Source organism: Pristiophorus japonicus, chromosome 14 (assembly GCF_044704955.1).
Source record: "Pristiophorus japonicus isolate sPriJap1 chromosome 14, sPriJap1.hap1, whole genome shotgun sequence".
Taxonomy (NCBI): domain Eukaryota; kingdom Metazoa; phylum Chordata; class Chondrichthyes; family Pristiophoridae; genus Pristiophorus; species Pristiophorus japonicus.
In genome coordinates, this window is record NC_091990.1 from 173,263,817 (window position 1) to 173,279,354 (window position 15,538).

Below are 15,538 nucleotides of genomic sequence, written 5' to 3' on the forward strand. Positions count from 1 at the left end.
AGTAGGCCATCTAGCCCCTTGAGCCTGCTCTGCCATTCAAAAAGATCATGGCTGATCTGGCTGTGGACTCAGCTTCACTTACCCGCCTGCTCCCCATAACCCTTAATTCCCTTATTGATTAAAAATCTATCTATCTGTGATTTGAATACATTCAATGAGCTAGCCTCAACTGCTTCCTTGGGCAGAGAAATCCACAGATTCACAACCCTCTGGGAGAAGAAATTCCTTCTCAACTCGGTTTTAAATTGGCTCCCCTGTGTTTTGAGGCTGTGCCCCCTAGTTCTAGTCTCCCCGACCAGTGGAAACAACCTCTCTGCCTCCATCCTGTCTATCCTTTTCATTATTTTTAATGTTTCTATAAGATCACCTCTCATCCTTCTGAACTCCGAGTAAAGACCCAGTCTACTCAATCTATCATATGGTAACCCCCTCATCTCCGGAATCAGCCTAGTGAATCGTCTCTGTACCCCTTCCAAAGCTAGTATATCCTTCCTTAAGTAAGGTGACGAAAACTGCACGCAGTACTCCAGGTGCGGCCTCACCAATACCCTATACAGTTGCAGCAACACCTCCCTGCTTTTGTACTCCATCCCTCTTGCAGTGAAGGCCAACATTCCATTCGCCTTCCTGATTACCTGCTGCACCTGCAAACTAACTTTTTGGGATTCATGCACAAGGACCCCCAGGTCCCTCTGCACGGCAGCATGTTGTAATTTCTCCCCATTCAAATAGTATTCCCTTTTACTGTTTTTTTTTTCCCAAGGTGGATGACCTCACATTTTCCGGCATTGTATTCCATCTGCTAAACCTTAGCCCATTCGCTTAACCTATCTAAATCTCTTTGCAGCCTCTCTGTGTCCTCTACACAACCCGCTTTCCCACTAATCTTTGTGTCATCTGCAAATTTTGTTACACTACACTCTGTCCCCTCTTCCAGGTCATATATGTATATTGTAAACAGTTGTGGTCCCAGCACCGATCCCTGTGGCACACCACTAACCACCGATTTCCAACCCGAAAAGGACCCATTTATCCCGACTCTCTGCTTTCTGTTAGCCAGCCAATTCTCGATCCATGCTAATACATTTCCTCAGACTCCGCGTACCTTTATCTTCTGCAGTAACCTTTTGTGTGGCACCTTATCGGATGCCTTTTGGAAATCTAAATACACCGCATCCATCGGTACACCTCTATCCACCATGCTCGTTATATCCTCAAAGAATTCCAGTAAATTAGTTAAACATGATTTCCCCTTCATGAATCCATGTTGCACCTGCTTGATTGCACTATTCCTATCTAGCTGTCCCACTATTTCTTCCTTAATGATAGCTTCAAGCATTTTCCCCACTACAGATGTTAAACTAACCGGCCTATGGTTACCTGCCTTTTGTCCGCCTCCTTTTTTAAACAGAGGCGTTACATTAGCTGCTTTCCAATCTGCTGGTACCTCCCCAGAGTCCAGAGAATTTTGGTAGATTATAACGAATGCATCTGCTATAACTTCCACCATCTCTTTTAATACCCTGGGATGCATTTCATCAGGACCAGGGGGCTTGTCTACCTTGAGTCCTAATAGCTTGTCCAGCACTACCTCCCTAGTGATAGTGATTGTCTCAAGGTCCTCCCTTCCCACATTCCCGTGACCAGCAATTTTTGGCATGGTTTTTGTGTCTTCCACTGTGAAGACCGAAGCAAAATAATTGTTTAAGGTCTCAGCCATTTCCACATTTCCCATTATTAAATCCCCCTTCTCATCTTCTAAGGGACCAACATTTACTTTAGTCACTCTCTTCCGTTTTATATATCGGTAAAAGCTTTTACTATCTGTTTTTATGTTTTGCGCAAGTTTACTTTCGTAATCTATCTTTCCTTTCTTTGTTGCTTTCTTAGTCATTCTTTGCTGTCGTTTAAAATGTTCCCAATCTTCTAGTTTCCCACTAACCTTGGCCACCTTATATGCATTGGTTTTTAATTTGATACTCTCCTTTATTTCCTTGGTTATCCATTCACTTACTGCCCTTTTTCACTGGAATATATTTTTGTGGAGCACTATGAAAGAGCTCCTTAAAAGTCCTCCACTGTTCCTCAATTGTGCCACCGTTTAGTCTGTGTTCCCAGTCTACTTTAGCTAACTCTGCCCTCATCCCACTGTAGTCTCCTTTTGTTTAAGCATAGTACGCTCGTTTGAGACACTAATTCCTCAGCCTCAATCTGTATTACAAATTCAACCATACTGTGATCATTCATTCCGAGAGGATCTTTTACGAGGAGATCGTTTATTATTCCTGTCTCATTACACAGGACCAGATCTAAGATAGCTTGCTCCCTTGTCGGTTCTGTGACATACTGTTCTAAGAAACAATCCCGTATGCATTCTATGAATTCCTCCTCCGGGCTACGCCGTGCGATTTGATTTGACCAATCGATATGTAGGTTAAAATCCCCCATGATTACTGCCGTTCCTTTTTCACATGCCTCTATTATTCCCTTGATTATTGTCCGCCCCACCGTCAAGTTATTGTTTGGGGGCCTATAAACTACGCCCACCAGTGATTTTTTTCCCCTTACTATCTCTAATCTCCACCGACAATGATTCAACATTTTGCTCATTCGAGCCAATATCATCTCGCACAACTGCCCTGATATCATCCTTTATTAACAGAGCTACCCCACCTCCTTTCCCTTCTTGTCTATCCTTCCGAATTGTCAGATACCCCTGTATGTATAATTCCCAGTCTTGGCCACCCTGCAACCACGTTTCTGTAATGGCCACCAAATCATACCCATTTGTAATGATTTGTGCCGTCAACTCATTTACTTTATTTCGAGTGTTTTAATACTAGTTTTTTAAACAATGATTTTTAGTTTTGACCCCTCCTGCAGCTCCTTTATATTCATACATATTGTCCCTTCCTATCACATTGTGGTTTACACTTATCCTAGTGCTACTCTGCTCTGTTGCCTCCTGCCTTTTGCATTCTTTTTTGGGGTCCTGTTCATCTGCGCTCTCACCCACTCTAACTAGCTCGGAGCCCTCTCCTGGGTTCCGAATACTCCTCGCATTGAGGCACCAAGCTTTCAGGCTTGCCTTTTTATTGCACTTTGACCCTTTAGAATTTTGCTGTACAGTGGCCCTTTTTATTTTTTGCCTTGGGTTTCTCTGCCCTCCACTTTTACTCATCTCCTTTCTGTCTTTTGCTTCTGTCTCCATTTTGTTTCCCTATGTCTCCCTGCATTGGTTCCCATCCCCCTGCCATATTAGTTTAACTCCTCCCCAACAGCACTAGCAAACACTCCCCCTCGGACATTGGTTCCGGTGCTGCCCAGGTGCAGACCGTCCGGTTTGTACTGATCCCACCTCCCCCAGAACCGGTTCCAATGTTCCAGGAATTTGAATCCCTCCCTGCTGCACCACTGCTCAAGCCACATATTCATCTGCGCTATCCTACGATTCCTACTCTGACTAGCACGTGGCACTGGTAGCAATTCCGAGATTACTACTTTTGAGGTCCTACTTTTTAATTTAGCTCCTAGCTCCTTAAATTCGTTTTGTTGGTCCTCATCCCTTTTGTTACCTATGTCGTTGGTACCAATGTGCACCATGACAACTGGCTGTTCTCCCTCCCTTTTCAGAATGTCCTGCACCCACTCCGAGACATCCTTGACCCTTGCACCAGGGAGGCAACATATCATCCTGGAGTCTCGGTTGCGGCCACAGAAACGCCTATCTATTCCCCTTACAATTGAATTCCCTATCACTATCGCTCTCCAACTCTTTTTCCTGCCCTCCTGTGCAACAGTGCCAACCACGGTGCCATGAACTTGGCTGCTGCTGCCCTCCCCTGATAAGTCATCTCCCTCAACAGTACTCAAAGCAGTGTATCTGTTTTGCAGGGGGATGACCGCAGGGGACCCCTGCACTACCTTTCTTGCACTGCTCTTCCTGCTGGCTGTGGACCCTTCACCTGCGGTAAGACCAACTCGCTACACGTGCTACTCACGTCATTCTCCGCATCGTGGATGCTCCAGAGTGAAAATTTCCCACACCAGTCCTTCAGCCACGTGTTCACTTCCCTAAGCCTCTTATCCCTATGCCATATTTCACATGGTTCAAGTAATCAGATTATAACCCTTGAGGCCCTGTTTAATTTAGCTCCTGGTACTCTTGTAGGAATGCAAGCTATCCTTGTATATTACTGGAAAATATAACATTTTAACAAGGTTCATGTGAACAATGAAGATGTCAGCACATTAGCTGTATTTAAAGACTGACTAGTCAGCTCTCCGTCCAGTTTATTAACCTCCTATGTATGCTATTGCCACCCTGACTCTTATCAGCAAAATGGAACCAAACATTCCAGTGAGCTTAAGATTTGGAAAGTTTGGGAATAGGAGAAAGGAAAGTGGGAGGGGGTGATGGAGAAAGAGTTTAATTCTGACTTCGAGGGACAGGAGAATAAGTAACTTGATGTGTAATTCTGGTGCCGAAGATTTTTTTTCTTTCCTCAAATCATCTAAAATCTAAATAAATCTAAATCTTGGGTATTTGGTTTAATGCTCAGAATAAAAACCAAATACCTGTGTCCTGTGAATCACTTTTTTCTTCTCTCTCCTCTCTATTTTGGTGCACGCATAATCCTTGAACTGCCATGATTTAGTTTACTGTTCCAATTGGGCATAGTTCAACCTGAATAACTGTCTGTTTTAGGATCCTTGAAGAACAGTGTGGCATCCACTGCAACATGACTCTGCTTTTTTCATTTGCTCAGGCTGTTGCCTGTGCAGAGGCTGGGGCAACACTAATTTCTCCTTTTGTGGGTCGTATTCTGGACTGGCATGTGGCCAACACCGATCGGAAAAGCTTTGAACCATCGGATGATCCAGGTACATTCATCTAACCATTGAATAATAGCAAACATTAGCAGATTATTTCAGTGTTTATAGTTGTGACCTTTTGACTGGAAACTGTTAAGATTGCTTGAACTCCTTTTACTTAGGAGGACTTTCCTGCTGACCTTGATGACTATTCTGTCTAACATCTTCCATTTACTATGAAACTAAGAAATAGATCGTCCCATGCTGCTGACGCTATCCCTCTCCTTGGCAACTGAATCAGACCGTTCGCAAACTTAGTGTCGTATTTGACCCCAAGATGAACTTCTGACTACATATCTGCGCAATCACTAAAACTGCCTGTTTTCACCTCTAACATCGCCCGACTTCGCCTCTGCCTCAGCTCATCTCCTGCTGAAACCCTCATCCATGCCTTTGTTACCTCTAGACGATTATTCCAACGTACCCCTGGTTAGCCTCCCATCTTCCAACCTCTGTAAACTTGAGGTCATCCAGAACTCTGCTGCCTGTGCTTGTCATAACTTGCACCAAGTCCTATTCACCCATCACCTTTGTGCTCGCTGACCTATGTTGACTCCCAGTTACGCAACACTTTTTTTTTTAAATTCTCATCATTGTTTTCAAATCCCTCAATGGCCTCATCCCTCCCTATCTTTGTAACCACCTTCAGCTCTACAATTCTCCAAGCTATTTGCCCTACTCCAATTCTGATCTCTTGAGCATCCCCGATTTATTTATTTAATCGTTCCACTATTTGCGGCTGTGCCTTCAGCTGCCAGGGCCCTGAGCTCTGGAATTCCTTCTCTAAACCTGTCCGCCTCTTTATCCCTCAAGACGCTCCTTAAAATATACTCTTTGACCAAGCTTTGGCCATCTGCCCTAACGCCTCTTTGTGTGGCTCAGTGTCAAATTTTCTTTGATGATCCTGTGAAGCTCCTTGGACTGTTTTACTACATTTAGGGTGCTATATAAATATAAGTTGCTGTAGTAGGTAGTGGTAGTCCCTGGCCAAAGACCACCCTAAGTGGAGGAAGAGCATTCGGGAGGGCGCTGAGCACCTCGAGTCTCATCGCCGAGAGCATGCAGAAATCAAGCGCAGGCAGCGGAAAGAGCGTGCGGCAAACCAGTCCCACTCTCCCCTTCCCTCAACGACTGTCTGTCCCACCTGTGACAGGGACTGTTTCTCATACTGGACTGTTCAGCCACCTAAGGACTCTTTTTTTTTTTTTTAAAAGAGTGGAAGCAAGTCTTCCTCGATTCTGAGGGACTGCCTATGATGATGGGTAGTCACTCTTCAGTGAATAATGTTTTCCCAAGTACTTGATCATCTGCAGTTGTGTTGAAACATTGGGATTATTCTGTACTATGGTGAATTATGTATCACGTAAGCCACATTTTCTTTGCCGAAGTCATGCTTTGACTCTGTCCTTCTACATCACACACAGTACCGTGCGCACCAACATGGGGCTGATTGTAGTTGGAAGTGTTTTGAAACCTCATTTTATTTAGGGTTCTTTTGTTGCTTACTGGGCAGCGGTGAGTGTGCTGCTAAACTGGTATCGAGCTGTTTATCTGGAATGTAACACACAGTTCTGCCAGCTGTGACCTATCTCCTCTGCACCCACTCTGTTGCAATCACATCCTTCCTATAATGTGGCGAAGGAGCGGCGAGAGATTGCACAGGGACACAATCGGGGACCAGGGGAGGCGTGAGTTCGGGGCCAGGAACAGCACGGGCCAGCCCGCCCTACGATATGTCCGTGCAGCAGGGCTGGCCAGCCCGCCCTACACTAGGTCCGTGCAGCAGGGCTGGTCTCCAGTCGTCTTGGATAACCCTTGCCACTGGACCAAGACCTAGCTCTCTGTCAAGCCCGTGTGGTGGCTGTGTGCAACGGCCACCATACATTAAAACAATCCAGGCACAGGCATCTTCCACCCTTACTCGTCCTTTTTTGGAGTGGAAGCAAGTCATCTTCGTTTCGAGGGACCGTCGATGATGTTTAACTAATTCGCAAACTATCGAGCTTGACCAGTCACTGCTCCTTTCCTTTTTTACGTTTTTTCCCTTTACCCTTGGCAAACCTTTGTGATCTCTCTGTATTTCTTTTGAATTACACATCTAAAACTTATTTGGCTCTTGCTTTTCAAACTTTAAGCTGGTAAAATGAACTGGATTATGACATTGTTGGAAGGTACAGAATTGCTGTAAATGGCTGAACACAAGACAAATTCCAGCCTGTTAAGGATCCTTTGGAAAGACTGAGGGAAATGTATAGATTAAACATTTGTGATCTTAAAAATAGCTCATCAAATATTATTTACTTTTTTTGTGTTAGCAACAGACTATTGTTCCCTCATTTTATTTTCCTCCCTCTGCACTCTTTTTTTTTCTCTTTCCCCCTCCCCCCCTCCCATTTATTTTTTTTGATGCATGAGTATCCAAACCCTAGGCATTTCTTGTTATACAAAGGCTTGCCTCTCTGCATGGAACCCGTTTTTAGATGGAAGAGGAAAGCCGTTCCGTGTCTTGCTGATTTACAGACTAATGCAACATTAATTATATACACGATTTGGCTATAGGTGTACAGAGTGTAATGAAGATCTACAACTATTACAAGAAGTTTGGGTACAAGACTATTGTCATGGGGGCATCTTTCCGTAACACTGGAGAAATCAAGGCATTGGCTGGCTGTGACTATCTCACAATATCTCCGAAACTGCTGGAAGAACTTAGCAAAGATGTTGAGCATCTTAAACCTGCTTTGAGTGTTAAAGGAGGTAAGTTTTCTTCCAACTGAATTATCAAACCTACAGGGCCGTCTAGCTGCAGTTAAGTGGTATTGTAGGCTTGAGGGTGTAATGCATATGTTGAGCAGAAACCTGCTCAGCTTATTTAGTAATTGAGACACCTGGTTACCATTGTTTGTGAATCTAAAGTAGAATAAATATATTGAGGAAAACTGCTTCTGCTTTTTTAACCTAGATTGAGCACCTGTAGAAACATAGTCTGAGTATGCAGTATATAGCCTATAGAACTGGAAAAGTACAAATATGCATAACTTCGCTGTACCCTCTTGTAAATGGCATAAGAAATTGCGCAACTACCACTATGTAAACCAATGTATGATCATAAAGTCAAGATCTTGTTTATCTTTTCCAGTTGGATTTGTAGTAATTCGCTTGTGGAAAAAGCTGATTAATACCTTAAATAATATCACATACGTTTGTCTGAAGCTCCTGTTTGTGTGAAAGGCCACTTGCTTTGTAAAAGCAAGGTTATTGAATGCAGCTGTGCAGTGTTGCTCATGGTTATTAAGCGTTAGATATAGCTATGATCAATAATGGGTTGAGAATTCGGTACTTACAACATGAGTCAATATGTGTTGTGGGCATGTGGAATTCTCAACCACAAAGCTGTTGAGGCCAGTTCGTTAGATATTTTCAAAAGGGAGTTAGATGTGGGCCTTGCGGCTAAACGGATCAGGGGGTATGGAGAGAAAGCAGGAATGGGGTACTGAAGTTGCATGATCAGCCATGATCATATTGAATGGTGGTGCAGGCTCGAAGGGCCGAATGGCCTGCTCCTGCACCTATTTTCTATGTTTCTATGGCTGCTTAAGCATCGAGATCTCCTGATGAAAGATGTATACCTGGTAATGTACCCTACTTTTAATGTTCTTCCAAGTTGAAAAACTGAACTCTGGTAACAGTATAACAAGCAAAATAGAAATAAAACCCGAAAAATGCAGGAGAACACTCTGCCAATCCAGCAACATCTGTGGAGAGAGAAACCCGAGTTAATCTTTCAGCTTGATGACCTTTCATCAAAATAGTATAAAAACAAATGTAATCTGTTGTGTTTCTGCTGCAAGAGCTGTTGTCTGAAATAGAGCTGTGTTTGTGACCTGTTGATTTCTAAAGTGGAAGGTTGCTTCGGTGAGTTCTCCATCTCCATCTCCATTTCTAGTTGAGATTTTTTTTGTTGGGATCAAAGAGTTCAAATGAAAACCCCATTGTCGTCTAAGGCACATCAATGTATCGTCTGAATTTCTATCTTTTTTCTCCCTTTTTACTTTTATTAGTCTGGAAGATCCACTATATCATTGCACAAATAGAGTTTATGACCAAGTGTGGTTTTCAGGTGAAGTGAAATTAGAGGGCTAGGGATATTTCTGGACCAGGGCACAGACCACAACTTATGCCAATTGCGTTTATTTTCTTTGGTACAATGAATACAGCCCCTTTGCATAATCCGAGCTATTTGTCTTTACTGTTATCATGCTTTTGGACAAGTTTTACTCTGGACACATTCTTCTGGGGTCATAGAAAATAGGTGCAGGGGTAGGCCCTTCGAGCCTGCACCACCATTCAATAAGATCATGGCTGATCATTCACTTCAGTACCCCTTTCTGCGTTCTCTCCATACCCCTTGATCCCTTTAGCCGTAAGGGCCATATCTAACTCCCTCTTGAATATATCTAACTAACTGGCATCAACAACTCTGCGGTAGAGAATTCCACAGGTTAACAACTCTGAGTGAAGAAGTTTCTCCTCAGCTCGGTCCTAAATGGCTTACCCCTTATCCTTAGACTGTGACCTCTGATTCTGGACTTCCCCAACATCGGTAACATTCTTCCTGCATCTAACCTGTCCAGTCCCGTCAGAATTTTATCTGTTTCTGTGAGATCCCCTCTAATTCTTCTAAATTCCAGCGAATACAGGCCCAGTCGATCCAGTCTCATATGTCAGTCCTGCCATCCTGGGAATCAGTCTGGTGAACCTTTGCTGCACTCCCTCAATAGCAAGAACGTTCTTTCTCAGACTGACCACAATATTCCAGGTGAGGCCTCACCAAGGCCCTGTACAACTGCAGTAAGACCTCCCTGCTCCTGTACTCATCCTCTCGCTATGAAGGCCAACATGCCATTTGCCGCCTTCACCGCCTGCTGTACCTGTCGGGGAGGTTGTGTTGCTCATTGGGCAGCAGAGTCTTCAATGCAGTCACATGTCTATTTTGAACTTGAACATCTTTTGGTGGAGGCGCGGGGGCAGAGGAGGAGAGAGGGCGCACTGGCCTTTGGAGAAAACTGGCTCAAACAGTTCAGTTCCCACCTTCAAAATGGCCAGTGAGAGCCTCTGCAGAAAGAAAAAAGACAAGTAAAGTATTGGGAGGGCAAAATTGAAAGTAAAGATGAGTGCAGTTTTAATTAACATTTAAAATCTGTGTCTTGTAGTTTATTATTGCAATGAAACTCTTCTTGGTAAGTTTTTTTGTGCTTTTTTTTTTAAACCGTGCAAAATCATGTAACCTCCCCTCCCCCGAGACTATCAATTCCCTGTATCAGCTGGCTGTCTAAAGGTTGACATTTCTGGTTTGCGCAAACTGCTTCAGTTCTGGTTTAGGTTATGCAAATAATTTATAAAATATCCTAAATGTTCTCCTCTACTTGTGTGCAGCCCAAGGGCTTAACCTCCCAAAAGTTGAAATGAATGAACAGACATTCCGCTGGAGTCACAACGAGGACCAGATGGCTGTCGAAAAACTGTCTGAAGGGATTCGCAAGTTTGCAGCTGATGCTGTTAAGCTGGAAAACATGCTAAAGGTATGTATGTTTGAAAGACTCTGACATCCCAAGTAGGGTAGCTGGTTTTAGTACATCAACTAGACTGAGTTTAGGTGCTTCCCTGGCCCCACTTGGAAACTGCCACCTGTAGTTATTCTTGTGCACGTGAAGAAAAACACATGATCTAGCCTTTCTTTTAGATCAAGAAAATGTACAAGCAGGAAGGAAACTAGCTGCAACACATCTGGGGAAATGTAATGTCTCTCAACCAGTTTTGCAAAATGCATATCCATTAGGAAAACTGAGTAGTATTTAACCTTTCACCGAAGACACTGCCAGGCAAACAAAAAGGTGACATTGTGGCATGTCAAATTCAAGATGAGCTGCTTCACAATGCAATCACTTGCAGTTAACTGTTACTGCAGTTTAGTTCAGGGATTGGACAGGTTAGATGCAGGAAGAATGTTCCTAATGTTGGGAAGTCCAGAACCAGGGGTCACGGTCCTAAATGGCTTACCCCTTATCCTTAGACTAAGATGAGGCAAAACTTCTTCACCCAGGGAATTGTGAACCTGTGGAATTCTCTACCACAGAAAGTTGTTGAGGCCAGTTCATTAGATATATTCAAAAAGGAGTTCGATGTGGCCCATACAGCTAAAGGGATCAAGGGGCTTGGAGAGAAAGCAGGAATGGGGTACAGAAGTTGCATGATCAGCCATGATAGTATTGAATGGTGGTGCAGGCTCGAAGGGCCGAATGGCCTACTCCTGCACCTATTTTCTATGTTTGGAATGTGTATGATTTTAAACACTGGTTAAGAATTCCCTAAAATGGTATGTGGGGATGAACAAAGACCCAAATAAACTGTAGGAATGGATTTGTTTCTACAACTTGTACCCCAACAATAGTTTTGAGTTCTGGAAGGAGCACATGAGCAGTTGCTCTTGTACAACGGGTTGGCATGCATGATCAAAACTGTTTTGTGGTAAGAGTGCTGTAGCTAATACTTCAATATGTCTTGACCAGTGTTCTTTTTCTCTTGCAGGAACGGCTTTTTTCTGCCAAGAATGGATGCTAGCAATCTCTCAACTTTCATAACTTCAATCACGTGGTTTGATAGCTGTTTTATTTTCACTTGGACCAACTGTGTAAACGGAACACCATATGTTGCGTCATTGGTGTATTCATTATTGAGCAGTGCTTAATGCTGGCTTATGCAATTTGGTACAACTGTTTCTAATAAATGCATAAACCTGCTAACGTGTTCTCTTTGCTGTGAAATTTCTACCTTTATTTCCCAGTCTGTAGTTCTTTTGGCCCTTTCTGCACATTAACAGAGTGGGAGCAAAGTGTAGCATTGCATAGGTGCAAGGGACCGAAAGGAATAATGCGTGTAAAATAAATAACAGCCCTGAAATTCCAGTCGGAGGCTTCCTTCGGATGAGCGCCTCCGACCGAAATTTCTCTGCGAATGTAGCTGGTGGTCCCGGAGGTGCCCTGGATTCCGATCGGAGGTCTTCTCTCCCTGCGCTCCGCGGCATGCCCACGTGTTCTAGATACGGACGGAGAAGCTGGAATCATGTGGGCCTGGACAACCAATCGCGGTACAGTATTCTCATTGATAATAATGGGAACTCCGATTTTATGAGTTCCCATTACGATCAATGAGAATAGCCCCCAAAACAACTTTTTTTTTTTTAAAGAAACACCACACATTTTAAATTAATTGACAGATTGACAAGAAAGAGAAATCTTGACGGATCGGAAAAGCCAGTTTTCAGCACATATACATTGCAATGCGCACCAAAACCGGCTTTTGCAAGGCATCGCCGGGTCCGTACATATTCCGTACAGACATGGCAAAGCCAGAATTTCAGGGCCATTGTTGATGTGGAAAGAGATATCGGGTTATTGATGACTAAGCTACAGTTAAAGAAAAATAAGGTACTGGGTTGTGTTGGATGATGGGGATATAGTGCAAATCACAAGCTGTATTGTTGGTGGTGTATAAGGAATTGGTCAAATCTCATTTTGAATGCTGTCTGGATCTGGTTACCCATCCGATCATGGTAAGGATATTACTGTCCAAAAGTTAGTAACCAACATGGCTTGAGGGATCATGAATTTGTGGTCTAGGAAGGTTTAAGTAAATTGAACTTGTTGTTGCAGCGCAAATAGAAGCCACTGAGGTAAGCTAATTAAAATTGTGAAGAGTATAATAGGGATAGACAAAAGTTAATGAAGGGAAATTGTTTGTTGTGAATACCAGGGGGCAGCACTTTTTTTTTTAAATGGGGAAGCCAGATAGAACTTTCACCTGATGTGCAATAGATTTGTGGAATGTTACCAAGTAAAGTACTTGAACTGTACAGTAAAAATTGGGTAACCAGGGCCTAGAAATTAATCTTCAGTATTGGATCAGCCACCCGTTAATACGAAGTGCCTGATGTTCAGCTCCATTGCAGTCAATGCTACTTGTATCGGGCGCTCCATATAACAGGCCACATATAATAACCTTTTCCTAGTCTTAAGACATTCTTGTGTAGTCTAAAAACCATAGTTTAATTTTGAACTGTAGTTTATTTTTACATTTAAGATAAATGTTTTATATGAATTCTCTGATCCCATGATTTCTGGAAGCTCAACTGGATTATAGAAATGTTGGCTTACCTTGATCATTGCCACTTCGTGCCACACAGTGGCGACAACGACCAAACCGTTGCTGCTAACTTTCCACAGTTAAGAACATCAAATATATTTAACCATTTGTTTGCAAGACTTTCTAAGTTGTTGTCCATGAAAGAAAGATGACTTTTTTTCTAACACATTTCTCTATAATAAAAACAATTGAATTATTTTGATTTCACTTAACCAAGTATGGGAGCATTTAAATTCTTTAGATCACACTATCGAAGCCTCCCCATACATTTCCTAATTGGAAGAGTGCCTGTGCTGTCCCATTAAACTCCCAGTGCCTTATTCTGTCAGCTACACATATAATATTTCTATAGTGCTCTTCACATACAAAGACAATAAGAAACTTCTCCGTGCTGTTTGGGGCACAGAACAATGTGTGGTAAGATGGTAGAGTTAGTTGGCAATACCAGAGTTGTTGAGAAGAAGTTTTTGAAAACTGGGAGGATGGTGATGAGGTAGAAGTACTGACTGAGTTCCAGAGAGTGGCAGTGTATTGGCTGAAGGAGTAGAGGCCAATGGTAGAGTGGAATGGGCAGGGAACAAATAGCACGCTGATGTGGAAGGTGTGTGAAGGGACATGAGGCTGAAAGAAATCACTGACTGAGTTGATAACTTTGTCTTTTGAGTCGTCTTCACCATAAAACAGTTTCGGTATTCATATTCCCTAGTGTTTTTTGCTTTCTCTTAACTTGCACCACACTCTGGGACAAGAACACGAGTCATGCCAGGCTCTGTCCAGATTTGGTTCAACAGGGACCTTGGATGGAAAAGTGTCTACTGACCCATGCAGCTCAGCTGCCATGAGTAACACTTACAGTTCCACACAGGTTTGTGGGTTGTTCATCTTTAACTCGCTTGTATGAGCCAGAAGCAAACATGAAGATTGTCAGCATGATTGCATTTGGTCCTTTCCTGAAAGTTTTCATGCATTGTTAAAGGTTTTTGGCGGTATCACTGAATCAGCTTATCATTCCAAGCGGAAGAGATTTGTTTTGCAGAGTCGTGGCAGTCACTGAAATGGCAGTTAAAGCGAGCTTTCTGGGGTAGACAAATAAACCTCAATCAGAAGATAATTTGCTGGCTATTGTAAGTAGTTTTGTACAGGATTCTCAGTAGAAATTGATCATTTGAATTGCCATTACCGCTGGCTTTCCAGAACATGATCGATCACAATCAAAGTGGGTTAGAAGGTTGAGGGGTGATCTAATCGAGGTATTTAAAATGATTTAAGGGATTCCGTAAGATAGATACAGAGGAATTATTTCCTCTGGTAGGGGCAATCCAGAACAAGGTGAGAACAATCTTTAAAATTAGAGATAGGATATCTAGCAGTGAAATAAAAAGCATTTTTTCATAAAGGGTAGTGCAAATCTGGAACTTGCTCTCCCAAAGATGGGTAAATAGAGTTGAGGTACATTTCAGCCACAGCCTATTCCTGTATGATTTTTTAAAAACTAGGTGAAAAGCTAAGGCTGTAGTGGAGGACTCCACTAATGTTGAATAGAGTAGACCAGATCATCATCATCACTCCAAGCCGCAGACCCTGAAGAGGGCCGTTTATACTGACTTCTCTGTCTTCTAGTGCGGCCATGGTGCGTGTTGTCAGATTTGGGGTCTCCAACAGTTAGCTGCAATGGGAGATTAAAGGAGGTCACGACGTAAACTGATCTGAATTGACACCAGGTGAATGAGAAAGTAATGATTAGGTGATAAGCTCGGGTTTTCAAAACCTGTAGAAGGAAGGAAAGTCTGAGGATCGTAGAATTCCACAGTTTTGAGTTCCTGGGAAGGAAGGGAGTAAGTGGTGTGATGAGTCTTAATTTGAGTCTTGATTCCAATACAACAAAGAGAAAGTAAAAGGCCTATGAGCAACTGCAGAGGAACCAACACCAGTTACAGATGGCCTTTTAAGGCAGGGTTTAGAATGAAAAGCAATGTTGTATGCTGGAGAAAATGTATTTACTACAGAGCTGCTCAAAACAATTAACTATGGCCTATTTGTAATGTAAAATATTTCCAGTAAATATTTAATTGCTCTGCTTCCTCAGTGTAAAGGATTCTGTGCAAAAAAAAAAATGTAACTTGACCAAGGTATGACCCTGGAAACAGACATCATTATGTCAGCATTTCAAACATAGTGCAAGAGGAATCTCTTTCCATTACATGCTAGCTTTTAAATGTATTCAACTAAAACAATGGCCATGACAAATTAACCCTAAGTACCATATTCCTTTCAAAATGTGCTGTGTCCGTACTGAGAAAATACAGAAGTAGAGTCTGGCATTTGTGGTTTGTGCACATAGGACTTCTCATGCGACAGCTTCAAGTTCTGGTGCCAGACCCTTCCTGCCTCCATTCTCATGAAGGAAAATAGCATAATGGATTCAGAGGGTGACTTGTGTACATTTGCAACATACACAAGT

The 15,538-nt window shown here is 42.8% G+C and overlaps 1 protein-coding gene across 1 annotated transcript in view; it reads left to right on the forward strand.

Moving 5' to 3' along the window:
- The window catches only part of taldo1 (transaldolase 1), a 33,206-nt gene extending 21,528 nt beyond the window's left edge, over nt 1-11,678 (forward strand). The window contains exons 5-8 of the mRNA XM_070899850.1: nt 4,709-4,884; nt 7,435-7,632; nt 10,312-10,457; nt 11,464-11,678. Coding sequence (XP_070755951.1) covers nt 4,709-4,884; nt 7,435-7,632; nt 10,312-10,457; nt 11,464-11,496 — 553 coding nt within the window. The 3' untranslated portion in view covers nt 11,497-11,678. The remainder of the gene's footprint in view (nt 1-4,708; nt 4,885-7,434; nt 7,633-10,311; nt 10,458-11,463) is intronic.
- The last annotated feature ends 3,860 nt before the right edge of the window (nt 11,679-15,538 follow it).